The sequence below is a fragment of the Cydia amplana genome, chromosome 17, assembly GCF_948474715.1.
Source record: "Cydia amplana chromosome 17, ilCydAmpl1.1, whole genome shotgun sequence".
Lineage (NCBI taxonomy): Eukaryota > Metazoa > Arthropoda > Insecta > Lepidoptera > Tortricidae > Cydia > Cydia amplana.
Genome location: NC_086085.1, coordinates 16,615,759 through 16,642,421, shown reverse-complemented (window position 1 = coordinate 16,642,421; position 26,663 = coordinate 16,615,759). Strand labels below are relative to the sequence as shown.

The 26,663-nt window shown below is 42.7% G+C and overlaps 1 protein-coding gene across 2 annotated transcripts; it reads right to left on the bottom strand.

Annotated features, from left to right (window-relative positions):
• Positions 1–509: 509 nt before the first annotated feature.
• Positions 510–26,663, bottom strand: LOC134655877 (protein jagged-1b-like). Of its 2 annotated transcripts, none has more exons than XM_063511367.1 (14): positions 26,295–26,663; positions 14,951–15,262; positions 12,208–12,523; positions 12,056–12,116; positions 11,450–11,934; positions 10,913–11,289; positions 10,010–10,136; positions 9,694–9,822; positions 9,387–9,500; positions 9,214–9,324; positions 8,615–9,124; positions 7,251–7,495; positions 1,940–2,299; positions 510–1,152 (listed from the first exon to the last, which is right to left on the bottom strand). In XM_063511367.1, the coding sequence occupies exons 1-14, from the start codon at positions 26,391–26,393 to the stop codon at positions 556–558; spliced, it is 3,843 nt and encodes a 1,280-aa protein (XP_063367437.1). In that variant the 5' UTR covers positions 26,394–26,663; the 3' UTR covers positions 510–555. The 2 variants fall into 2 exon arrangements, with proteins under 2 accessions (XP_063367437.1, XP_063367438.1); XM_063511368.1 differs by having other exon boundaries at positions 9,214–9,309.

Sequence of the window (26,663 nt, the reverse complement as noted above, 5' to 3'; positions counted from 1 at the left end):
AGTGCTAAAGTGTCGGGACCGCACCATGAGTCCCAGCTATAGAGGTTTCTCACTTATCCAGGTCCCACTTAACCAGGTTTCACTGTACTACTACCACCAGATCTCAATTATAAAATAAAACAAAGGTGTAACTCAGTAGCATTTTATTGCAACGATATTTTTCTATTTCAACATACAACCTTCTATTTTACAAAAATATATAATTATCTTCGCTCCACATCGAAACATACCTACACAATACACTCTTTTTAACATTATTTACAAAAATACATATTTACAATCGCGACATCACTCGTTCACAATAAATATCAACGGCAGTCGTGGTCCCGGCGGGAGGTCACTATACTCTCAGTGTTAAGGCCTGTGTGGACGCTCGCGTTGGGCGTGCAGCGAGGCGGGGCGTGCGGCGTGCATGTTAATTATCACTTGTGAGCCCGACGCCACTTAGCACGCCCCGCCGAACGCGCCGCTCCGAGCGTCCACTCGGGCCTTAAGCTCACTCTACCTACAGCTACAGCTAGAGCCTGGCCTGTACTCTACAGGCGGCAGGTATCACTACACCAGCACCGTGAGGCGCTCCGGCGGCGGGTGGCGCGCGGCCGGCGCGGGCGCGGGCGGCGGCGGCGCGTCGGGCGGCAGCGCGCGCTTCGTCAGCTCCTTGTCGCGCGGCGGCGTGTGGTTGCGCGCGTCCGCGTTCTGAGCCTTGTACAGCGAGTGCGCCCGCGGCAGCGGCTCGCCCGCTCGCACCGCGCCGCCCGCGCCCACCCCGCCCGGCGCGCGCGGAGACTCGCGCAGCGGGTTCGCATAGCGCCGCAGGTTCTCCTCGTTCTGCAGGTTGTTGGACTTCTCCTCGTCGCAGCGGCGCGAACGCTCGGCTGCGGCGGCGCGACGGCGGCGCACGGCGAACGCGGCGCCCCCCGCCGCCGCCAGCAGCAGCACGGGTACGACGGCCGCCAGCGTGAGCAGGCCGGGCGCGCCGGTGGAGGCGGCGGTCGCCGGCGGCGCGTGCGGCACGCGCAGGCGCAGCGCGGCGCCCAGCAGCGGGTGGTGCGCCAGCCGCCGCCGCGCCACCAGCTCGCTCAGCGCGCGCACTGCGGCGGCCAGCGCGCCGGCGCTCGACGAGCCCTCCAGACTTTCTTCTTCTCCGACCCACTGAAACGATTTTATACGATTTAGGCTTGTGGAGCCAGTAAGCGAAGCACTGTTTCCAATATTTTTTGCGGTGATTGAAATTGATACGAGAAAGATTAACAAGGACGTTGGATTTAATTTAGGGACTTTGAAATTTCAGGTCATCATGATCACAAGTTGTTTCGCGCTTTTAATTGACCGAAGCGTAGCGACGTTTTGACTCCGGCATTTTGCTTTTGTATGTCCGGATGTTCTCCTCTACAGGTCACAATTCTCAACCGATTCTTGTGAAATTTTGTGACCAGATTCTATGAGTAAATAATTTTTTTTTGTCGATCCCGTTTTTGGAAATTTTCAAAAATGGAGGAGTTGTGATACCTCGCGCTTAAACAAATAGTCGTATCGATATCATAAGAGTATTTTCTTTTTGAGACATATTTACATAGTAAATGGCAAAAAATGCAGAAAAATTGTATCGCTGGTTTAGGAAGTATTTAGATATTTAGTTTGTACTCGAGAATGAGTAGCCGAATTTCGTCAGCTTAGCTAAGAATTGTCATGGCGCATTTTGTAAACAATCGCTTTTTTTGTTTGCACACAGAAAGTCTGGGTTCGATCCACAGTAAGACAAACTTTTTGTATTTTTTTTTTCACTTATACTTCGTATTTTTTTTTAATAAATTAATCTTTGTATTGTTGATTGATCAAACCGCTGTGTGGCGCTGTCATCGTGCACGGTCCCAATAAGCTATGCTCGCGAGGTCTACAGCACAGAGCCACTATAAAACCAGTACGAGATAATACTTACAATAGCGAGATCAAGTGCGTCGTCGTCGTCGACGGCGAGATCACAGAGTAGCACCAGCGGCGGAGGCGGCGCGTTGTCGGCGCGCGACGCCAGCGCGGCGGCTAGGGCGCGACGCAGCGCGCCGCAAGCACGCTCCACGTGCGCGCCGCGGGCGAGGCGCTCTCGCGCGAGCTGGAGCGAGACGCGCGCGCAGCCGGCGGGCGCGGCGGCGGCGGCGGCGGCGGGGCGCGCGCCGGGCCAGCACGCGGCCGGCGCGGGCAGCGCGGGCGGCTCCACGCGCCGCCCCGCCACGCGCCGGCACTCGCCCAGCGGCGCGCACACGGGCCGCAGGCACAGCGACGGCGCCGCTGGGACGCACACCTGGAACCGCAATAGGCGATGTTACAATCACGTCTCAGTAAATAAACTTTATGAATTTTACACCGGAATGCCTGAATAGTATATATATGGTAATGGTACGAGTCATGTATATGCTTAATAAGAACTATTTAATCTTCCGTCAAGGAGGCTTAATCATTTTCGTCCCATTAGTAATTACCAAGGTATTTATTACTAAATATAGAAAAAACAGGTTCATATGCACAGCAGGCATGAGTATAAATAAAATTCTTATAAATTGTGATAATGACTTACCTATGTAGTGATAGCATACAATACAAGTAATAAAAAATAAATTAATATATTTCATGGGTGACAATAATTCTGGCGCAGGTCAGGGCTCGGTGCATTATTGAATGTGTACTAGAAGGTTTTTTCTTCTTTAAAAATATATATAATTATAAGTTCCGAAAAGCTCATTGGTACGAGCCGGGGTTTGAAACTTTGAACTCGCGACCTCCGGATTGTAAGTCACACGCCCTTACCGCTAGGCCACCTGCGCTTTTATTTTTTGTAAACATCGATGATATAGGTATATACAGGGTGGATTTTCTTTTTGGGTCAGTGAGGGCAGCTATCAGATCCCGTACGGCTACACGAAATTGGTCTTAGAAGACCTTCCCTCGATCTCAAATTGATGGAGATTGCTAGTTACAGATTTTGGAAAAAACATACAGGGTGCGAGAAAAAGGTCATTTTTGACAAAAAAATTTTTGATGCCAATCGATCCCATTCCTATAGAGAATCAAAAACTTGTATAGAACCAAAAAAATATTTCCGGCTACAAAAGACACAAATCGAGGAAAAGTTTTCCGATACAATTTGTATGAAAATGAAAACTTTTATTTTTCACATGCTATTTTTATATGCCAATCGATTCCATTCCTGCAAGAGTGCCGCCTTCGTTGGTATGGCCACGTCTCGCGCAGATCGGCAAGTTACGTGGGTAACAAATGCCTGGCCATGCCGCCTCCTCCCGGTACGGGAAGAAAAGGCCGGCCCAGGAAGCGATGGCTTGATGTCGTTAAGGAGGACATGCGTGCCAACGGACTCACCACCAGGGACGCCGAAGATCGGGCAAAGTGGACACGAAGGAGTCGGAAGGCGGACCCCGGGTCCTCGCGCCCCGCGCGGGGGCACAGCTGGGATTGACGCCAGGATGATGATGAATCGATTCCATTCCTATCCAGTATCAATAGTTTCTTTGGGGTCAACTAACGGTAATGTACTAAAAAGCCACAAATTAATAAAAACTTTTTCCATAAATTTACTGGGTCGTTCTCGCATTTCGTGCAAATCGGTGTTTTCGGAAATTTACCAAAAATGTGGTGGCGTTTACGAATATCTGTTAATGCAAGGTTGTAACATACGGCCTAAAGTATATGTCTCTCCAATGAACAATTCTAAAAAGGTATGTATTTTCTTTATATGTACAATTAACACCCAATTTTTTCATTCATCTCTACATGTAACGCGTGAAGATATAACTTTGACCTACATTTTAACCTTAAGATACTACAAATAGAAAATTCATTGTTTGTTCAATAAATGACTTATTTAGTTATGTTTTAAATCGTATAATATTAGAAGCTAGAAATAAATAATAAAAACTATACAGCCTTATAAGTGTATGGTTCAAGTAATTTATTCATTACCGACGCGAGAAATAGATTAGCTATATTTTGCTATATAGCGAGGGTATTTAACGCCTACCGCCGATGCAACACATTGTTCGTCAGTCAGTTGGCCGCGTGATCTCGTAGCGGACGCCGGTATGCCGCTGTTAGCGAAAATATATACGATCTCTCGGGTCGGGAAGGAGTGTGGTTCTCAAGTAAGTAGCAAGTGTACATTATTATAATTATACGTAATGAAGTGTTTTAGTGTCGCCTTTCAGATGGTTTATTCTGCAAAATTAAGGTCTGCTGCCAACTGATGTAGGCGACAAAAACTTCCAAAACTTCATTCATATCGGTTTCATTCACTTCTTTTCCTTCCAATTTTACTGGGGAAGGTAATGAATGACTTAAGAAGGTAATGATAATATATTCGAGGCAGTGCATTTAATGGAAAGAGGCTTAGTTATTATAAATATTACGTTGTTATAAACATTTAAAACTGTATATGATAATAGGGGAGCCCAACCGGGGAGCCTTTGTAGTCTAAGATGGTCGACCTTCACCGATATGTCTGACGGATGAAACTTACATATTATGAAATATGTTCCTGAACATAAATAAATAGGGTTGCTTAAAGAAATATGGTCAAGACTATTTTTAATTATTTGTTGAAAAAAAAATTTTTTTTCTTCAAATTTCACCGATCTGTCTGACAAACGAAATAAGTTCCAATGGAAGGTATACAACTTGTACAATATAAATCAACTAGGTTGCCTATCTTTTTCCGGTCACTATTATGTGGTTATAGGGTTGCTTGCAAAAATTTGGCACAAATAAGGGTTGCCAGGCTTTTAAATAAAATAAGAAGGGAAGACTTTTAGCGATAACTCATAAACGGCTTAACTTATCAAGTTTGCTTTAATTTTGTTTGAATTAATTTATAAAGCACTATTTTTGTTATTTTTTTCATATTTTTTGGATCGATTTTTCAAAAGTTAGAAGGAATAACTGTTTTTTGTTCTTTCTAAATTATTATTTCCGAAATGATTCACTTTATCACAAAATGTTGTTTGCAAACTCCTATTTATTTTTAAAGACCTATCCAACGACACCCCACAATATAGGGTTAAAACGGAAAAAAATTACATAGGTACAAAACGCGAATGATTTAAATATATTTTGTTTATGCTAATTTTTGAAAATTTGAAAACTATGTTTTATGTGATATGGTGTGCAGATGATCAAACCGACTTAACAAACACTTGGGGTTGACAATCTCGACTCATAATGATGATAAGTAAATGGTAAATGTACCATCTAGCTTGAACATTATAAGTTGAGATTGTCAACCCCAAGTGTATGTCAAGTCGGTTTGATCATCTCCGCAGTGCTTAAGACACATGTTTTTAATATTGCTGATTTTAATTGGTGTTAATTTTCTTGAAATACAGTTTTTTTATGTTCGATTTCATAAGTTTGTTTCATTACCGTCCACTGATAAAATTACCATCTCGGCCGATTTCATTACCAGCGCGTAGTTCATTACCAGTAGCCTTATTAAATGAAAAGTAATAACGTTACAAAGGTGCCTTTAGCAGAAAAATGTTAATAAATGAATCCACAAATTGACGAAACCCAAAAGTTTACCATTTAAAAGAAAAATTACAAATCGAGAGAATCTCACCGATTTGCACGAAATGAGAGAATGACCCTACTATGGAGAAAACGTGAAATTTAACTCACATTTTTCTATCTGGCCAATCTGTTGTACTGTCCGTACAAAGGTTAGATTTAAGGTCCATAATACTGTATGAAGACATTGCTGTAGGATTGATGGGCGAGATAGAAAATTGTGAATACAATTTCACATTTTTTTTTATTCAATCTCAACAAATTTTGATATTTCAGTACATTGCTGTCTATTGGTTAAATAAGATCTAAGCCAGTTATTTGTTTGACCTCTAATTCCATAACTATCTAATTTTTTAAGCAGTTTTAAATGATCTACAAGGTCAACGATCTTCAATAGGAATGGGATCGATTGGCATCAAAAAAAAGTTTGTCAAAAATGACCTTTATCTCTCACCCTGTATGTTTTTTCCAAAATTTGTAAAAGCCAATCTTCATTAATTTGAAATCGAGGGAAGGTCTTCTAAGACTGTTTTTTCGTAGCAGTACGGGATCTGGTAGCTGCCCTCACTGACCCAAAAAGAAAATCCACCCTATATAGATCATTCTGTTCTTATTATGCTTTGTGAACTTGTATTATGTAACTACGTTGGGCAAAAACTTTTTATAATTTATTATATTTCTATAAGTGAGAACCTAGATAATTGCCTCTGTGATTCTATTGTAATTTCTGGATATATATATAGTGCTGTTGGTTTTCCATGTACTAAAATAAAATAAAATATTAGTGGGCTGAAGTTAAATAGGCTAGATATATAATAGATATTAAACTGTCTAAAAAGCAAGTAGGTAGGTACTCACGTGTATTGTTGATTGGGATTAGTTCATTGGTTTAGAAAGGTGGCGGAATCTGTTTTTTTTTTTATTTTTTTTATTTAGAAACAAACAGTAATATAAAACATGTAGGTAAGTAGGCTAAACAGCTAGAATTTTTTTATAATGTAGACCTATAGTTTCCTATATGCAAAACATATTTTGTAATAAACTTAATACTATGAAATGTCATCGGAGTAGGTATAACAACTGTAAGTAACAAATAATGAGTTAGCTTAACCGAACTTTCACACTAATTTAATAAAGAATAAACCTTCTTTTTGAATAATCCTAACGAACTGCCAAATATATCCGCGTTCATACACTTTTCATTATACAACCTGCATGCGCGTTTAATGTACGATTGCTGTGCATATTTAGTTCGACATATTCCAACACTGAACAGCATTTTGCTCCGACAACCACGTTCTGTTCTACGAGGCACTCGAAAACCTGTATTTTATTTTATTTTTATTTTATTTTATTTATTTGGAGATCCAACAGCTATGACATTAACATAGAAATTTTAGTAGATACAGGAAGCATTACACATACATTATGTAGAAGTTCAGGAGCATCCACAAGATTATTAATTATTTTAAATAAGAATACTAAATCATTACAGGAGCGCCTTAATGACAGAGGTTGAAGATTGTGTCTTGATATTGAGGAGGCGTAATTTTCATAGTTACCCCTTATTTAGAATTCAAGAGCTTTAATAAATATTTTTTGTACCCTTTCTATCTGTTATTGAGTAGAGGGGCCTGCACGAAGGTGTAATATCAGAGCGACGTGCAATTTGAAGTACCTACCTCATCGGTGCGGCAGGGCTGCGCGCCGGGCGCGAGGCAGTCGGGCAGGCCGCACCAGAGGCGCGTGCAGACGGGCGCGCCGGCGCGGCACCAGCACGCGTTGCAGCCCCACCACCACGTGCCGTTGTCGACGCCGCACGCCCCTCCCCCCGCGCCGCCGCCCCCGCCCGCACCCGCGTCGCCGCTCTCCTCCTCGTCCACGCCCCACTCGGAGAAACCGTCCTCTAACTCCAAACCGGCGATTTCTGTAACATATATTATTTACTTAAATGCCTTTGGATAAAAATTATATACCTATGTACTAGCAATACGGAATACCGTTGGTAACTTCGATCAACACGGAAGGGATGCGGCATTCGCACTATTTCCCCTCTGCCTAGGTACGAGATCAACTGATCTAGCGCGGGTAATAAAACTAGTTGCGCTCGGATTTTTAACTACACCCGGGTCCAGACGCGCGAGTGAACACAGCAGCAGAAAAAATGCCTAATTGGTCGGTTTTTTGTTGTAAAAAGAGGTCGGGGACATCAAATTCACAAAAACAAGGTGTTACATTTCACACGTAATATTTTTTTTACATGTCATACGTTTAATTATATTTAAACACAATTATTATATTTTAGTCTCATGTAATTGCTGGATTTATCGATTTTTCTCGCCCAGTACAAATTGCGGATCGGTCGAGCAACAAATCCGACTTCTCATCTCTTGACGAAAATGTGTTAGTGTGCGTGTTGTGACACTTGTGACTCGTACGGACACAAAAACAGATCGAGGTGTGCAAGATTTGTCTGTGTAGGGTGTCATTTTCTATGTATTTGTGTCGTCATTACAGATTGGATTTTGTATGCAAGTGTGTGAGAAGTGCGACTGTGTGCACGTTCCCCCCCGCGAAAAATGGCAGAATGATTTGAATGTCAAGATATCGCTTGGGCCTATCCCATCCGACCTGTCGGAAGCCCGTGTTGATCAAAGGTTGGTAAGTACAAATACATAAATAAACAGTAAAGTATGTTAAATAAAAAAAGATGTTGTAAATTAAATATAACGACATCTAAAAGAAACACATAGAATCGAAAGGAGATCTAAATTGGAAAACGAAGGAACACCCAAAAATGGCCCTCTAGGTATGATGCCATAAAAAGACAACGAAATTTTTGCTGCAGCGAGAAAAAGGGTAGTAGGTAGTTGCTGACAAATAAGGTAGAGGTACAGGTTTAAGAAGAAATAAACAAGAGAATACTTGTTGTAAATTAGGAAACTATAGGTCTATAAAGGAATCAATTTGTAGCTATTAGCTAAGTTGCTCATATGTTTATTAAGACTGTTTGTTTCTCAGTAAATTAAAAAAAAAAAAAACTTACGTTCTAGGCAGCGTCTAGCAGCGCGGGGGCAGACGCACCGCGCGGGCCGGTCCGGGTTGGGGTCGCGCACGCAGGCGGCGGGCGCGGGGCACGCGGGGCTGCAGTCCGCGGCGGGGGGCGCGGGGGGCACGCGTGCGCCGCACTCCGGGCCCGCCCAGCCCGCCGCGCACTCGCACGTCCACCAGCCCGGCCCGCCCACGCAGCGTCCGCCATTGCGGCACGGCGACGCGGCGCACGCGTCCACCGCGTGCTCGCAGTGTGCGCCCGTCCATCCCGGCGTGCACGCGCACGTCCAGCCGGTGCCCGCGGCGGTGCACGTGCCGCCGTGGGCGCACGCACACGCCGGCGCGGGCGGCGGCGCGGCGGGCGCGGTCTCGCACGCGGCGCCCGCCCGGCCGGCGGGGCAAGCGCAGCGCCACACGCCCGCCTCGCGCACGCACGTGCCGCCGTTACCGCACGATCCGTCCACGCAGCGAGCACCGTCTTCCACGCGGATGGCACAGGTCTTTCCTGTATACAAAATAATACTGTATGAAAACCCGAACGACCATGGCAAACAAATTAGGAGTCATCCATTGATAGTATAAAATGTCTCTTACCGGTCCAGCCGTCGCGGCACACGCAGGTGAAGTCAGCGACGCCATCGATGCAAGTGGCGTTGTTGCGACACGGGTTGCCGACACACTCGTCGACCTCTGAAACGTAAAGTTCTTGTTGAGCGACATGTGTCGACAGACTTATAAACTAGCGACCAATGGTGGATAATCGTTACCGAGTTCGCAGTGTGCGCCGCTGAAGCCGGCGCGGCAGACGCAGCGCGGCGCCCCCGCCACCTCCACGCAGGCGCCGCCGACGCCGCATCCACCCGTCACACATTCCTCTACACCTGCAACAATCATCAAGTATGACAATCTACAACAGTAGGTACCTAATACAGCGAGCTCATTGGGGTGATATTACCTATATATATCGGTTGATAATATGCAAGACTCTTGCAAGTTACCTTATAAAATAAGCAACAAATCGGTTAGGATTCTCAATAGAATTATAGTAGGTATTACATGTTTATTGATACTTACGTTCCTGGCAGGTGGATCCGGCGTAGTTGGGCGCGCAGACGCAGCGCGGCGGCGCGGGCGGCGCGCGCACGCACTGCCCGTGCTCGCACGCCGCACCGTTCACGCACGGCTCGTTCTCCACCACTGCTCCTGAAAAATCAAACAACTTCACTTTTGGCCCGCATAAGAACGAAGGAAAATAGTTCGTACCTAGTTGCGAGTTTTGTGGTGCTTTTGGGGCACTCACGAACACCATTACCATAACCGGAGACGGATAGGATAGGTATATTAGAGGTATATATGTTGCGCTAGCGGTGACAATATCGTCGGTACTCACGGTCGCGGTACTGCGTGCAGTTCTTGCCGGTCCAGCCCGGCGCGCAGTGGCAGTAGTAGTCGCTCTGCGCGGTGTAGCACGGCGCGCCGTTGGCGCACGGCGATCCCGCGCAGTGGTCGCGGTCATCCTGCATATGAACATAATTATGAATGAAAACATATTTTTGTGAAATGACAACAACAACAATGATCTAGTGGTCAGGATGTTAGCCGCGTAAGCTGAAGACGCGAGTTCGGTTCCCGCCTCGGCCACCGGTGGATTTGGTCACATTTTCTTTAGTGTATGATATCTAATTCAGTTTTTAATGTAAATATAGTAGTGTGACTACTTCAAAAAACAAATTAAAATACCTACATATTTTCATAATTAAATTTGATTTTCTCCCTAGTTGTCTCTCGCTATACCGTAATCTAGTAAAGGATTCGTATAGGAGGTGCAAGCACACACTGATCGCCCTTAGAGTTGGTCAAATGCGCCTAATAGCCTTTCAAGAGATAGCATCCACCAGGGAATTTAAGACGGGTACGGGTACCGCCGTGGTCGAGTGATCAGGACATATTTATTTCAGTTTGTAACAACAGTGATATTTTGAATAGGTACATAAGTTACATAACACATAAATAGGTAAACATTTACAAACTCACGCTCATAATTTTATAATCACTTACCGGACAATACCTTCCAAAGCAGGAGGACAGCTAAAAAAGCAGAAGACTCGTTAGTGTGTTAGTGCAACCCTGAATGGGAAAGTTAAATTACGATTAGTCAAGTTAAATATGTACTCAGTTACACCAGATAGAAAAATATTGCAAGGTTAGTCAAATATTAAAAGGCAACATGAGGGTAGATATAAATGTGATTGATGAAGGGTTAGCAAGCGGTCGTTTACGGGCTTTGTCTCACCTCGCAGTCGACGCCGGAGAAGCCGACAGGGCAGATGCAGCGGTAGGCGTCGAGCAGGTCGACGCACTCGCCGCCGTTGCGGCACGGGCGCGGCGCGCAGTCGTCCACGTCGCGCTCGCACGTGCGGCCCGCGTAGCCCGCCGCGCACGCGCAGTGGAAGTCGTCCACCAGGTCTATACAAGTGGCTCCGTTGAGGCACTGGCCCGTGCAGTCGTCCACGTTGGACTCGCAGTCGCGGCCCGTCCAGCCGGCCAGGCAGCTGCACAGGTAGCCGCCCGGCGTGTTGTTGCACGTCGCCGCGTTCACGCACGGGCCCAGCGGGCCCTCCGCGCCCTCCGCGCCTTCACGCTCGGGGGTCACCGCGCACTCGTCGACGTCTGCGGATACAATATATGTACGTAGGTATGGAGGATGGCCGATGATGAAAAACAGCGACTAAATGTACTTTTACCTACGTGACTTTACTGCTAAGCAAATAAATAAGTCTCTTAGGATTACTATACGGAGTATCTGGTTGAACAAACAGAGGAGCGTCACCTTCGGTGCAAGTGGGTCCGGTCCAGCCGGGAGCGCACTCGCAGTCGAAGCCGTTGAGGCGGTCGCGGCAGGTGGCGCCGTGCGCGCAGGGCTGGCTGGCGCAGTCGTCCACGTCCTGGTCGCACAGTGCGCCGCCCCAGCCCGCCGCGCACGCGCAGCTGAAGCCGGGCGGCGCCGCGCGCAGCGAGCACGCGCCATGCGCGCACGGCTGCGGCGCGCATGGGTTGTCCACCCGCTCGCAGTCCGCCCCGGAGAAACCCTCGGCGCAGGTGCACAGGTATTGATCGGGAGCTGTGTTTTCGCAGGTACCGCCGTGCAGGCAGGGCTCGTGGGTGCCGCAGTAGTTGAGGTCCTGGTCGCATAGGATGCCGCCCCAGTTGGTGTCGCACGTGCAGTCCCAGGAGGAGCCGTTGCAGTAGCCGTGCTTGCAGCCCGGGTAAGGCTGACATTGTGAGCACAGCGCGCCGCGCCATCCAGGCCGGCAGCTGTTAATAAACATCTTTTGTGGTCAATCCGCATCTAATTAAAACGATCATTAGGTACCTAATGTATGAGACGTACGTGCATAATAATCTACTTAAATAATTATCGCAATAGAAAACTTACTCGCAATCTCCGGGGCGATCACAGCGGCCGTGAGTTGGATGGCAGCCCTCTTTGCATACAGCTGCAACAAAAAGAACGGGGTAAGTAAAAAGGCAGTAAACAGAAATAGCCAGAGCAGAGGTCAATTAGCTAGGGTAACGTTGTATACGTACGCTGCTCGCAGTTGTCGCCGCGCCAGCCGGGCAGGCAACGCTTGGCGCCGGTGTCGTCACAGGCGTAGTGGCCGAACTTGTCGTCGCGCGCACGGCAGAAGGTGGTGCACGTGGTGTTGTAGTAGTTGGCCGCGCAGGAGACGCGCACGCGGTACGCCACGCCGGCCGCCGCGCCCGCGTGCCGCAGCGCGTGCCACGCCGCGCCCGGCTCCACGATGCCCGACCACCACGCCTCCACGATCAGCCCCGACTCCGTTCCCTCCGCCGTTGTGTAGTTGTAGTCGTCGTACGCTTGAAGGATCAGCGTGAACGAGCGCTGCAATACACATCAGAAAAAAAAATTCTATAGATAGGTCTTCAAAAATGATATTGAGGTTTCTAATATAATTTTTTCTAAACTGAATAGTTTGCGCGAGAGACACTTCCAAAGTGGTAAAATGTGTGTCCCCCTCCCCTGTAACTTCTAAAATAAGAGAATGATAAAACTAAAAAAAATATATGATGTACATTACCATGCAAACTTCCACCGAAAATTGGTTTGAACAAGATCTAGTAAGTAGTTTTTTTAATACGTCATAAATCCCCTAAATACGGAACCCTTCATGGGCGAGTCCGACTCGCACTTGGCCGCTTTTTATTTACATTTTACGGTAACGGAACGCCCGGGCGTCAGACCGTCAACATCTCTAGCATCCTCTGAGTCCTGAGGATGCCTCGTAGAGAGGCGAATCACGTGCCGAGCATAGGTGCCGAGTATTGTTCTTTTGGTATTATGTTGTATGGTTTGTTATGTTTATTTTCACCTCAGCAGCTCGAACAAGGGTACTTTGCTACTTAAAAACAGTGAGCAAAATCGCATTTTGCTCACTGAGTGGGACAAAATGAACAAAATGCGATTTTGCTCACTCAGTGAGCAAAATGCGATTTTGCTCACTGTTTTTAAGTAGCTAAGTACCCTTGTTCGAGCTGCTGAGGTGAAAATTTAATTGTTGGTATATCTTAAGAAAACATGAGTGAATAGAGGTAAGTGATGAAGAAGGAATACATTTTTCGGGTTCTCTAATATGTTCTCACTGCTGAGGTGAAAAATGTTGTGTACTACACGAGATCAAAGTTATTTACATCTCGTGCGCTTTTGAGTCCCTTACTACGCTCAATCTTTCGCTTGCACGGGAGTCAAAATAAGCACTCGAAGAAATATCAAACTTTGATCTCTTGTTGTACAAATAACTATTGAGTATTTGTTTGCGGTGGGAGGGTGTTAACATTAATTGCATGTAAAATACGAAAGTAAGTAGTAAGTATATACCAGGCGGAGTATAATAATATACTCCGCCTGGTACTCTCTTCCGAGATTCGCGAATGACCTAACTGTCACTTGCCTACGTCATCATGCTGTTTACAGGTTCTCAAACTTTAAAATGTGGGAGAATTTTAACCAACGGTGAAAATTCTTTTAACGGCATTAATTTTAAGTTATTCATGTAGAAACATAGTAAAATAAAACAAATCTATACTGCACTTTTCACTCCTACTCTTACAGTTCCGAATAGAGCAGCCAACCATTTTCGTAACAAAACATTAATTACCAAGCTTACGACGTGAAAAGTTTGGAAAAAACTGCGACTGCTGACACTGAGCGAGAAGGAAATAACAATTAACACGCGTTCGACAAGGACGGTCGGTCAGGGACAAAATGGCGGATTGTCAAATGTGACAGCGCTATCCTGTGTTGCCAATAGTGTAAACAGAATTACCCGAACGTCTGAAATTTCTTTCGTGAATCGGAAGATATTGCTAACGAATAATTAAAAAAGCGGCCAAGTGCGAGTCGGACTCGCCCATGAAGGGTTCCGTATTTAGGCGATTTATGACGTATAAAAAAAATCTACTTACTAGATCTCGTTCAAACCAATTTTCGGTGGAAGTTTACATGGTAATGTACATCATATATTTTTTTTAGTTTTATCATTCTCTTATTTTAGAAGTTACAGGAGGGGGGACACACATTTTACCACTTTGGAAGTGTCTCTCGCGCAAACTATTCAGTTTAGAAAAAAATGATATTAGAAACCTCAATATCATTTTTGAAGACCTATCCATAAATACCCCACACGTATGGGTTTGATGAAAAAAAAATTTTTGAGTTTCAGTTCGAAGTATGGGGAACCCCAAAAATTTATTGTTTTTTTTCTATTTTTGTGTGAAAATCTTAATGCGGTTCACAGAATACATCTACTTACCAAGTTTCAACAGTATAGTTCTTATAGTTTCGGAGAAAAGTGGCTGTGACATACGGACGGACAGACGGACAGACGGACAGACAGACAGACATGACGAATCTATAAGGGTTCCGTTTTTTGCCATTTGGCTACGGAACCCTAAAAATGACGTGTTATTGTAAAATTTAAGATAAAATACATATAAATGAAAATTATTAAATTATAAAGAAATAAATTAACTTATTGACCATAGATATAATGTACCTATGTAACATGTTATGTTGAAATAAAGTGGCAATGTTATTGTGACGTAGGCAAGAGACACTCTGGGAAGAGAAGACCATGTTTTATTAGACCACGAGTCAAAGTATGTAGTTATATAGGTACCTACCTACATGTCAAACTTGAATCTCATCTAAGGTCAACGGTGAGGTGTGAATCATTATTGACAAATCTAAAAGCATCTTAAAATAACAAAAGTTATACATATTAAAATAACATAAAGATATATGTATACTAACCGTCCACCGAAAAGAAAAGGGCAGTGCGAGCGTGTAGAGCGGCTCGGCGAGCGTGAAGGAGTCGGTGCCGAGCACGGGCGAGGCGGCGCGGCCGAAGGAGCAGGCGCCGGGGGCGGCCGCCGACTGGTACTCCTTGAGGCACAGCGAGAAGCGCGTGCGGCACGGCGCGGCGCACGCCGCCCCGGCTACACCGCCCGCCGCCCCGGCTACACCGCCCGCGCCGCCGCCGCAGCACGCGCCGCTCGCCAGCTGCAGTCGGTAGTTGCTGAACTCCAGGATCTGCAGCTCGAACACGCCAGCGCCCGCCGTCGTCTGTAATACAACACCATATAGCTCAGTAAGCCTGCACGAGGAGGCACATTCACAATATGTTTCAAGCGTTTATATTGAAAGAAATTAATAAAATCGATTTCGACCCTTTGTACCATTCCCAATGCTTCGTGTAACTACAGACATAACAGTTTTTTGATACGTGCTAGTTGGTGCTAGTAAAACTTTAAATAAACTTACAGAGCAGGATATTTATATTTTCAATAGCAACATCAACATCCAAACCGTGCGGCGTAGGTGTCCCGACGGAGGAGGGAGCAAAGAGTAAAGTAAAGTATGCCGTACAAACATTTCATTGAGCGTGCATTGAGCTGTTTTTTCTTTGTCTTTTTAATCTTCTTTGATTAAAGGTCAAATAGTTAAAGGCGGCAGAAGTTATAATCGAATACGGAAATTAATAATTACAGATATCAAATATACTAAGGCTACGAGATTTTTTGTGCGGATGAAAAAGTAAAGACAAGCGAGAATTTAATGCCCAGTCTAATTGTTAGCGACCTCTAGCTGCGAGCGGCGGAACCACAAGAAGAACATCCGTTGGGCAACAGATGTCGATATCAGTAGGTAGGTAGTGTTTGAAACTAGATTCTTACACCGTGCACTGGGGTGAAATATTGAAACCGAGCGGTTAATATTATGTTATTTAACAGATCAGCTAACATACCTACCAAGTACCAACTTCACTTTAGATACATTTTCTAAGCTTCTCTCTCTCGCTTAATATCACGTTTAATTAATTTCAACATTAATTCAAACCTTCAAGAAAAGAGCATAGGGGAAGGCCGGGTAATAACGAACGCTGGGTAATCGCGAACGCACCTGTTTCACTAGATTAGAGAGAGATAACATGATTTCACTCATCGCCATCTTAGAAATCACGTCATCACTACTGCAAAGCGACTAGCGGAGCGTTACGGGTGAACACAGGATTCAAGTTAAAACTAATTCAAATATTTGCTTAAAGCCAGACCATGATCATTGTTGTGGCAACAACAAATACTTCTTGTTATGTATAGAGTTAGTCTAAGGCCTTCTTGACAGTTCTGTCAATGTCTTCAGTTTTAGTTTACGTTTTGCAAAATAAAAGATCTTGTGTTTTTCATGATGGTTTATTAATTAATTACCCATTCACAAAAGTACAAATACAACAATTGTCAAGAGGGCGCTGTTATTCTTATGTATAGGGTGACTTCAGTATAGTATGAAAAAAATAGTTACAGTGAAATTCCGCAACATGGCGCATGATCATATATTAGTGGTCAGGTTTCACTTTCGTTGCAATTTTCCAATAAATTGTGTTTAATTGTAACTTATACAATACAGTTACGAGTACTAGCGACCTGCCCCGGCTTCACACGGGTTAACAAATTATACATAAACCTTCCCCTTGAATCACTCTATCTATTAAAAAAACCGCATCAAAATCCGTTGCGTAGTTTTAAAGATCTAAGCATACATAGGGATAGACAGACAGCGGGAAGCGACTTTGTTTTATACTATATAGTGATAATACGACATAATTACATAATTATGTATATGCATAAATAATTAGTAGTTGAGGATTCAATTACGCGAGAATTAGGTTGTAGGTTGTAGGTACATTACATACGGCGGGGCCAAACATAAACTAAAATAGGTGTATTTTTTGTTTTATTAGTTTTATTACCTTGGTGACGGTGGGGTTGGTGGGTAGAGGCGAACGAATTGAGTGTCTGGTGAACATGCGGTATTGCCATATATAGAACAAAAATCGGCTCTTTAACTTGTTAATAAAAATTTAAAGTAATTCTCTATTTGAATTTGGTTCTCCATTAAAAAAAACTCGTAAAATGTCGTATTATGCGGGAAATCGTATTAAACGTGATCGTATTAAGCGGGTTTTACTGTGTATATAAAATTTGCCTTAGAAGGGGTCGTCCTAATACAACGCGACTACGCGATTATCGCAAGTTCGCGCGATTTTTAGTAAATTCGGCGTTTGGATTAGGTACCTACAGCTATTTATAAAATACAGGATTTACCTGCCAGGATCATAACATAACTCAGAAACTCAGAAATATAAATACCTACTACTACCTCCAACCAAACATCTTTAACAAAATTCTAATGTTTTGTAGAATGTCGATTCCCTACAAAAGACTTCAACGAGCTCAATGGGTAACTGCAAACAACAACTGTTTACAATCAAACTCAATGTCGTCATTTTATTTAGGTACTCATTAAGTGCCTACACCTGTACACCTATTAATTATTTGATATGTATAGCTAAATAAAAGTATGCAATTTATTATTTATCTAAGTCTGTTTTATTCTAGAGCTCAGCGGGAAAACAATTGTAAATTTTACGGGTAGCCTTTAATGGGGTGTATTCAAATAATAATAACAAACACTTGAATAGGTATAATATATTATAGTATTATAGGTATTATAGAGTACCTACACGGTGGCTAATATCGTTATTGTTTACTCGTTTGATTGATAATAGACCCAAGTTCTTTTATTAAATTTAATAAAGGCTATTTGTAACCCGAGTTTTCATGTACATATTTGACGTTATCGCACGTACTTAGATAAGTAAATATTGTCAATAGTAGGTACATAGTTACATCGAATAGCGCGTTTGGTTTGGATGCGGCGGCGGCGGCGCGTGCGTTGTGGGCGGGGCGCGGCGCGCAGGCCGGCTCGGCCCCGCCCGGCGCGCGGCACGCCCACGCCGCCGCCGCGCCGCCTCTCCCGCGCCGCCGCCGCCCACGCCGGCTTTGTTTACCAACAACGCCGTTCAAGCATGAACGCGAACACGTTTACGGTAGCTAAATCAAATTAAACAAGAGTTCGCTGTTAAATCATTCCACATTTGCTTACGTCAACAACGGCGTTGCATGAACAAGAGATTTCCTTTGGCAGGATTGGTCCTTACGACCCAAGGATGGATTTAAGCAGTGGAGCCACCCAGATTTTTGGTGCAGGTAGGTTAGGCAGGATTTTTGGGTAGGGGGGTTTTTAAGCGTCTGCTACGTCTGAGGTTAATAATTTTTTAAGTTTAGGTTCTAAGTCAAGTTTAGTATAATTATCAACTAAATCAAAGATGTAGACATAGATTTCATCCAAATTGGTTCAGCGTTTATTGATTCCCCATACAATCCTACATCTTACCTTTCATTTTTAGGGTTTTTTTTTTGTAATAAACACTATCATTTGTTTTTCCCCGGGACTCAAACTATCTCTATACCAAATTTCAACTAAATTGGTTCAGCAGTTTAAGCGTGAAGAGGAATAAAATAAGTTTTTGGCAAAAATTTAATGTTTTGGTAGGTACATGTAACCGCCGTGCAGGTCAGGAGCTCGACGACTCAAATAAAAAGCTTCAATTCTTAGTGAACTGATATAATTCTCCAAAGTACTGGTTTACAAGGGTTCTTGCCAAAACGGTTAAATGTAGAAGTGGTGGATATTGTATGAAGGCTGATGAGAGAGTGATTTGCATAATTTGAATAGTACAAAAAGTGGTTTAAATTTAGGTGCCTCTAATTGGCCACGATACAAAGTATGTGGAGCGCTCCTATTGGCGCTTAAGAAAAGCTTCCGAATACTAGCCGAGCCCGACGGCCGCGTTTAGCTACTGCATTAGGAATATAGGTATTGAGATTTTATACAAATAAAGGTTGCGTTCGCAACAGTACAAGCTTTTATCGCTGACTGTTCTTTTCTTACGACAGACAACTAATACTCATCGAGACAATTCTAAAAACCCCTAACACAATTAGGTTGCGTTGTTTTATCACAGAGTTCCTATGGCCACCTCCTGTCTTCATCATCAGATCAGCTCGATGTTATCATAATATTGCATTGTCACCCGACTTACATGTGTATGCAAAATTTCAGCTCAATCGGAAACCGGGATCAATCAAATTTAACTTGCAAGATTCCATTACATAGTTACATACAGGTTGACCTAATAAAAGCTTGTTAATTATTTTTTTCATATTTTATGTGTTTTTACTTCGGAATAGTGTCATTATGATACCATAAATGAACTCGGCATCCCCGATTTATACGAAAACGATACCAAACTTGGCCTAGTAACTAAAATCATATAGATGTCTAGATAAAGTTGAGAGCTCACCCCCCGAAATCTGGGTGGCTCCACTTCTTAAATCCATCCTTGAGTCCTAAGGACCAATCCTGCCAAAGGAAATCTTTCGTTCATGCAACGCCGTCGTTTAGGGCCTCCGCTCTCGACTATTAAGTTGTGGTCTAATGTATGGGGAAGACAAACAAATTATAGCCAGCCTTTTATGAATGTAGTATAGTATGATACCTACCTTTGGGTATGGTGCTTTACGCACACTAGCGTCCCAACCCCTCCCCCTGCCGCAAGTGCCGCAACCCCCCCTTTTAGTAAGAAATATGTCCCGGTTGACAGTTTATTTTTATTTTTGGGGAAAGTATATAATATAGGCAAAAAGTACTAATGAAATAAATAATTCTTATTACATTCTTGACAAAAAAGGTTATAACAATTTTTTTGATATGATGTACCATATTCATGTTATAGCTAGATGAACTTCAACAAAATTTGACTGTTGAACAAGCTGGTTCTCCCCATACGAATTTTCTGTCAGTACTATCACGTACTATGTTATATTGAACTTCAACAAGTTAATAGATGAATATAGTGAGTCTTATTAAAAAGTGACATATAACCTTTTTTGTTTAAGATTTATTAAGGATTATTTCTTCTTATCTATCTTAACACTTTTTTCCTAACTTTAATACTTTTCTCAAAAATAAAAAAAACCATCATCCTGGACAGATTTTATACTAAAAGGGGGAGCGGGGGGGTTGCGGCAGGGGGAGGGGTTGGGATGCTAGTGTGCGTAAAGCACCATACCCAAAGGTATCATACTACACTCATAAAAAGCTGGCTATAATTTGTTTTTCAAAAAACACAATTTAACCGAATCATAATTGAAACTCCAAAATATGTCCCATAGCTCTTGTATCAGCGAGTTGAGAACTATGAAGGGGACATATTTTTGAGTAAGTTGTCTACAGCCATATTTTTACACTTGACTGAACCTTCGCATTTATTTACACTAGCGCCGCGGTGACCACGTACCTATATGTTGCAAGTGCCTACTCCATGAGTTAGGGGTCTTATAAATTTAAAAGCTTCTGCCCGCGACTTCGTCTGCGTGAGATGATGATGATGATCGATAAAAATTACCCAATGGCATGGGGACCTCGGGCCTAAAACTATCTCCATACCAAATTTCATCTAAATCAGTCCTGCAGTTTAAGCGTGAAGAGGTAACAGACAGAAAGAGAGAGTTACTTCCGCATTCATAATACATAATAAGGTACACAGGAATAATACAATTATTATGAGGGATGAGAAACTTTTTGTTCAAAGTAAGTAATTGCGGAAGAAATGGCAGAACAGAATGCAATCAATTGAATAAAACAAATAACACATTTAGGTATTGCTCGAAATGAATTAGGTAGTAATTTCTCCTTATAATATTATGCAACCGCATTCACGCAACCGATCGCAAATACTCGTAGCTTTCAGAGTTTTCATGAAAATATATTTTATATTTTCTTATTTATTCTTATAAAATTAAAAACTATATTATTATGCATGCCAAGTTTCGTGATTGCTGCCGGACGGATGGGATGGGACCTAAACTGTTCGAGCCGATAATTATGTAGCTTTGCTAGTTCATTGTCCAAATCACCCCAAAGATGTCGCTGTCAACGTAAAGTAGATACCAGTAGTATTACTCAGAGAGCCTATATGTGACGTCCCACGGCAAAAGGTACCTTATGGCTGCTGGCGCTTACGTCGCATAGCGCCGCAATAATATTGGAGCGGCGTTAATAATAGCGTAAGCGCCAACCGCCATAAGGTACCTTTTGCCGTGGGACGTCACATATAAGACAATCAGCCAAATTCGAACGTTAAGATACGTCAAATGTTAGATATCTGAGAATGAACGTAGTTGTCGCAGTAAGGCATTAATTTAGCATTCCTAACAGCAGAACGAAACACGCACAGCATTCATATATTGGGCGCGCATGTAAACAGTACAATGAAAAATGTATGGACGCAGATATGTTTGGCAGTTCATTAAATCTCTTTAAGAGGACTGTATATTCGCTATTAAAATGAGGGTGTAATGTTGCAAGCAACCCGATAGTAGGCACTTGTTATTTAAGTATTTTCTCTTGCTTAAGCATTTGTTATGTACAATTAGTAGGTACTATAAGTTTACACTTTTGTTATTTTTCAATTGTACCTCGATACAATTTGTAAATTAGGAAACTATAGGTCTATCTATAAAGGAATCAATTTGTAGCTATTAGCTAAGTTGCTCATATGATTATTAAGACTGTTTGTTTCTCAATAAATTAAACAAAAAAACCTATTAGGGTCTGTTTAAGCTAACACGAATATATTAATATTTAGTAACTTTATTTTTGAGTTTCATTGCAGTGAGACGCCTCATTCGGTTTTCGTATATTTCTTTTCTCTTACTGAATGTGTTAATTAAACAGGATTCAGATTCTTGGAGACCCTATACATCTCTAAGGATAATTTGATAAACTATGTTATCTTATAGTTCTGACACTTAGAGACATTTTTACTTACACCTCTAAATAATAAGTTTAGATTTTATTTTTTCCATTTATCTGTTTTTTTAATATTATTATTATAGTTTTTTTTATATAATTCGACATTAAGAGACCTTATACATATCTAAGTAATTGTAATACGTTAGTTTGATTTGGTAGTTGCAGTTAGTTGTATTTTATAATTGTTGATGTATTATTATTACTTTTTTGCTTGTAAGTAAATTCAATGTTGACGTGTAAAAGTGCCCTTGTGGCCTACTGCCGTATTCGAACTTCAAGATATTCACAAGAGACGACACGTACTAGATCCATTCTAGATACGTTATAGTTTAGATTTCAACTAGTTCTCTTTTGCAGCGCAATTCGGGCAACCAATGTCACTTTTACGATACATCGTGTTAGATATCTATTAGATGTGAATTAGATCTCTAAGTAATATCTTGTGTAAATCGTTTAAGAATATCTCCAGAATCGCGGAAATGTCAAATTTGACAGGTTAGATCTTAAACATATCGTTATCGTATCTTGGCGATGTCTAAAAGATATCTAATAAATGTCTATTACAAAATCCGAATCGGGCCCCTATAGTGTCAACAGTGACCTGAAACGCACAGGGCTCATTCTCCTAAAGCCCTTTTTGCATGGGGGTTTTTTTATGAAATTCATAATCACGAGGTACCCAAAGAGATTTTTATTCGCAAAAGTATTAATACAAGATAATTTTAGCTGGTGGCATAGCATTAGTGAGACATGTCAGAATCTGCCGACATGCCACTTTTTTGTCAATCGTTTTTATTAACTTTTGATGTCGCTTTAATTTGCTTTTGAATAATAGGTTAAAAAAGTAGGTAAAATAGAATAAATGTGTATTCAAAGTGTAAACAGTCGTCAAAACTGGGAACTGGGCTTCAATATAATAATATTGCTGAAACATAACGTAACTCTGTTTTTGTAGTGTAAGACGATATTACTTGCCAAATTTCACAGTTCTAGGTCAACAGGAAGTACCCTATCAATTTTTATTCCATGAAAGTGCCAAAATGTACGTTTTTTTGCGGCTTAAACGGTCGTATGTTTTTTTACGTTAACTTAGAAGTTTGATTTTATCACAGCTTTAAGGGACCGTAGACTTGGGTACATGGATTAAATTTCAACTCAAAATTCCTCCACGCGTTCCCGAGATAAAGGGTCTTGAGAGACAGATAAAAAAAAAAAAAAAAAATATTATAGGACTGTTTTACACAGATTGACTAAGTCCCACAGTAAGCTCAAGATGGCTTGTGTTGTGGGCACTCAGACAACGATATATATAATATACAAATACATAAATACATAGAAAACACCCAAGACTCAGGAACAAATATCTGTGTTAATCACACAAATAAATGCCCTTACCAGGATTCGAACCCAGGACCGCGGCTTAACAGGCAGGGTCACTACCCACTAGGCCAGACCAGTCGTCAAATACAGTCGTCAATAGACAGACGGACGTGCGGACGGACAACAAAGTGATCCTATAAGGGTTCTGTTTTTTCCTTTTGAGGTACGGAAACACATTATTGTGTAGATCAGATAACACTTGGCGCCATGTTAACTAACACAGGTTTTAAGGAACTGCTGAGAATCTTGGTTCCTAATAGAATAGATATGTAGGTACCTACGTACATTTGTGCATTGTGCACTTAAGTATTACTTGCTAAAATATACGGTCCCAAATTAGATTAAATACTATGTGTGTGTGTTCCTTGAGTCCAAACAGAATTACATTAATATTGGAAATATACCTAGTTAAGTGTCGCTATGTTTTAGTTAAGTGGTTGATATTATATTAATATCTAATAAATTGATTCTGGTTATTCTTCCTTTTTGGTCAAGATATTTATTCCATGTTGACATAGGTACTCCCTGGGTACTCCCAATTGACAAAACTGCGTATAAAAGTAAGATCTGATTGTAGGTACCTATTTATTTAGCAAACATGTATAGATTGAATAATAGCCTGTTTATTGCTGAGCCAACTGAGAAGCAAAGACTTTCACAACAGCATCTACTGCAGTAGGTACTGGTTTTGAAAGGCTTCAGATTAATGCAAGGCAATAACTACACAAGCATTAATGCTAATCTGCATGAAAGCATAAAGTAATCAAATATATACATACTACTCCACTCCACTTATGCTGTATGTATGTATATATGTGTATATATATATGTATGTAGTCTATGATGAAAGCTAAGTGGACAGACAAACATTCAATATTCAATAAGTACAATTTGAATGAAGCGACTTATTATACGCGACATTAAGGTGTCAAGGAGAGTAATGGCTTACACGTTTACACTTATTGGATTATTTCTTGTAAATGTCAAGATTTTTTGTATTGTACCTTTTAATACTTCTGTAACTACCTACTTATTCTACTAGGTACTACTATGTACTTATCTTTTACATCTGCAACTAAAATTGTTATTGTAAAGGATTGAGCACGTCTTTCTGTTTGTGACAACTAGATGTTGTTTTGGTAAAAAAAGGCAATTGAGAAGAACCGTAATGTATAGGAGCCTTCTTTTCGAGGTTTTTATAATTCGGTTGTAATAAGTTTGACTATGGGCGGAGAATTTAGACTAATGGAAAACAATAATTACCTACTTATTAGGGGAATTAAAAAAACGGCGAGCTGGTGTTGCCCATGCCCTAAAAATGTTTTGATTTGCCCTTTGAAAGATTATTTTATCCTCGTTAAGTGACATTTAAGGCGATGGCCTTTACACCTGTCTCTCAACTGAATTTGACTGATAACCATGCAGAAAATTAAGAAATTCGAGGTAATCTCTGACAAACGAAGCTCATAAGTTTAGTGAAATACAAACAGGAATTCGAGGCCCACTGCCGTATTCGAACTTCAAGATATTCACAAGAGACGACACGTACTAGATCCATTCTAGATACGTTATAGTTTAGATTTCAACTAGTTCTCTTTTGCAGATTCGGGCAACCAATGTCACTTTTACGATAGATCGTGTTAGATATCTATTAGATGTGAATGAGATCTCTAAGTAATATCTTGTGGAAATCGTTCAAGAGTATCTTCAGAATCGCGGAAATGTCAAATTTGACAGGTTAGATCTTAAACATAATATCGTTATCGTATCTTGGCGATGTCTATTACAAAATCCGAATCGGGCCCCCAGTCTCTTAATCCTAATAAGAAACAAATAAATGCTGATCTGATTACACGAACCTCGCCGCTGATGTGTATGTAATGTAAATCTGATACAGTGATTTGATAAAAATAATCTACATACACGACTAATGTCTGAGAAAGCTTTACAAAATGTTGTTGCTTAAATAGTAAAACTGTAGAGCTAATTGTAAGTAGAGTTCAATCTCATGGGCATCACGGTACGGTGCCTACACATGAATAACGTGAGCTTTGGCTACTTCATCATAGAAGGATTTTATTGTTTTGATTGCCTTTGTTAAGGCTTAGGGGTCACGGAGGCAACGACCTCTGGGCAAACAGATATAGTCTCGAGTTCCATTTCGTGGAGCATTCGTGTTCGGGTTGTGGGATGAGAGGAGCCCATCAGGGTGCGCGTCACGTGCGTGCGGCGCGGCGCGCTCAGGCGGCGCAGCGTCCAGCAGCAGTAGATAACGCGCAGACTCGTGCGATAATCACGCCACTTCAGCGGATGCGGCCAGCGGAAACTGTCAATGCGAGCACCGACCAACGCTCATTTTGTGCTGATATTACGCAGATTATTCTGGTGCGCATCCCTACTTTTTCTGCCAACAATTTCCGCAAATAAAGATTACTTTCCAATGGCTAGCTTTCGCACATGGCTCGTGAAGTGTGTTAGGGCCGACATACACGTCCCCGCCTCACGGCGATTCCCACAGACATTTACATAATGATGCGAGCTGAATGCCGAATCGCCTTGCGCCGGCTCGTACAGGCATTACTTATCGAATGCTCTGACAAGGACAAACGCTCCACATTTATTTTTACTCGTTGGAATTTGTTTTTTCCGGTGTTTTATTAGTTATCAGATGGCTTTTCGGATGCTTTACCCAATTTAATTCTGATATAAGTACCTAACGGTTTTCTAAGGGCATGGTTTTAATTTATATATAAGGGGTTTTCAGATGATTTTTGGGGGTTTCAGCTTTACTATGTACATACAAGCTACGGACTAGTAGCACATTGAAACAGAGGTGATCTTTTATGTCTCAAATTTTACAAGACGGCAGTCTCTAGTCTGGAGGTTAAGTGTATCTGTCCTTAAGAGTGTTGTGTATGTGAAGTATCTGAGCTATGCCGAGCAGCTAGAGGTGTGGCGCGGAGGGAGCCAGCAGATTCCAGAGGGTGGGCTGACGTACATGTAACAGGGCGAGCAGCAGCAGCAGCAGCAGCGGGGTGGCGCACGCCGACGCCGGCGCTGAGGGCGGTGGCGTGGCGGCGGCGCGGGCGCGGCGCATGTCAGCCGGGCGCCCGGCGCTGCCGGCGCGGGCGCATGCCCGCCGCCAGCCGGCGACCGCAGCTCTGGCCGCGCGTGGCGCCGCGGCACGAGACTCTATCACTGCACTCGTAGTCACTGTAGCACTGAGCGGGCGCGTGTGCGCGCATGGGTCGGACGGCGCGAGAGTGAGGTCGGCGTGTGCGCGCCGCGGGACTCGGCGAGGGACTGAGCCCGCGCCGCCGCCGCCCCCGGCTCCCCGCGGCCGAGAGCCTCCGGACCTCTCCCGCCC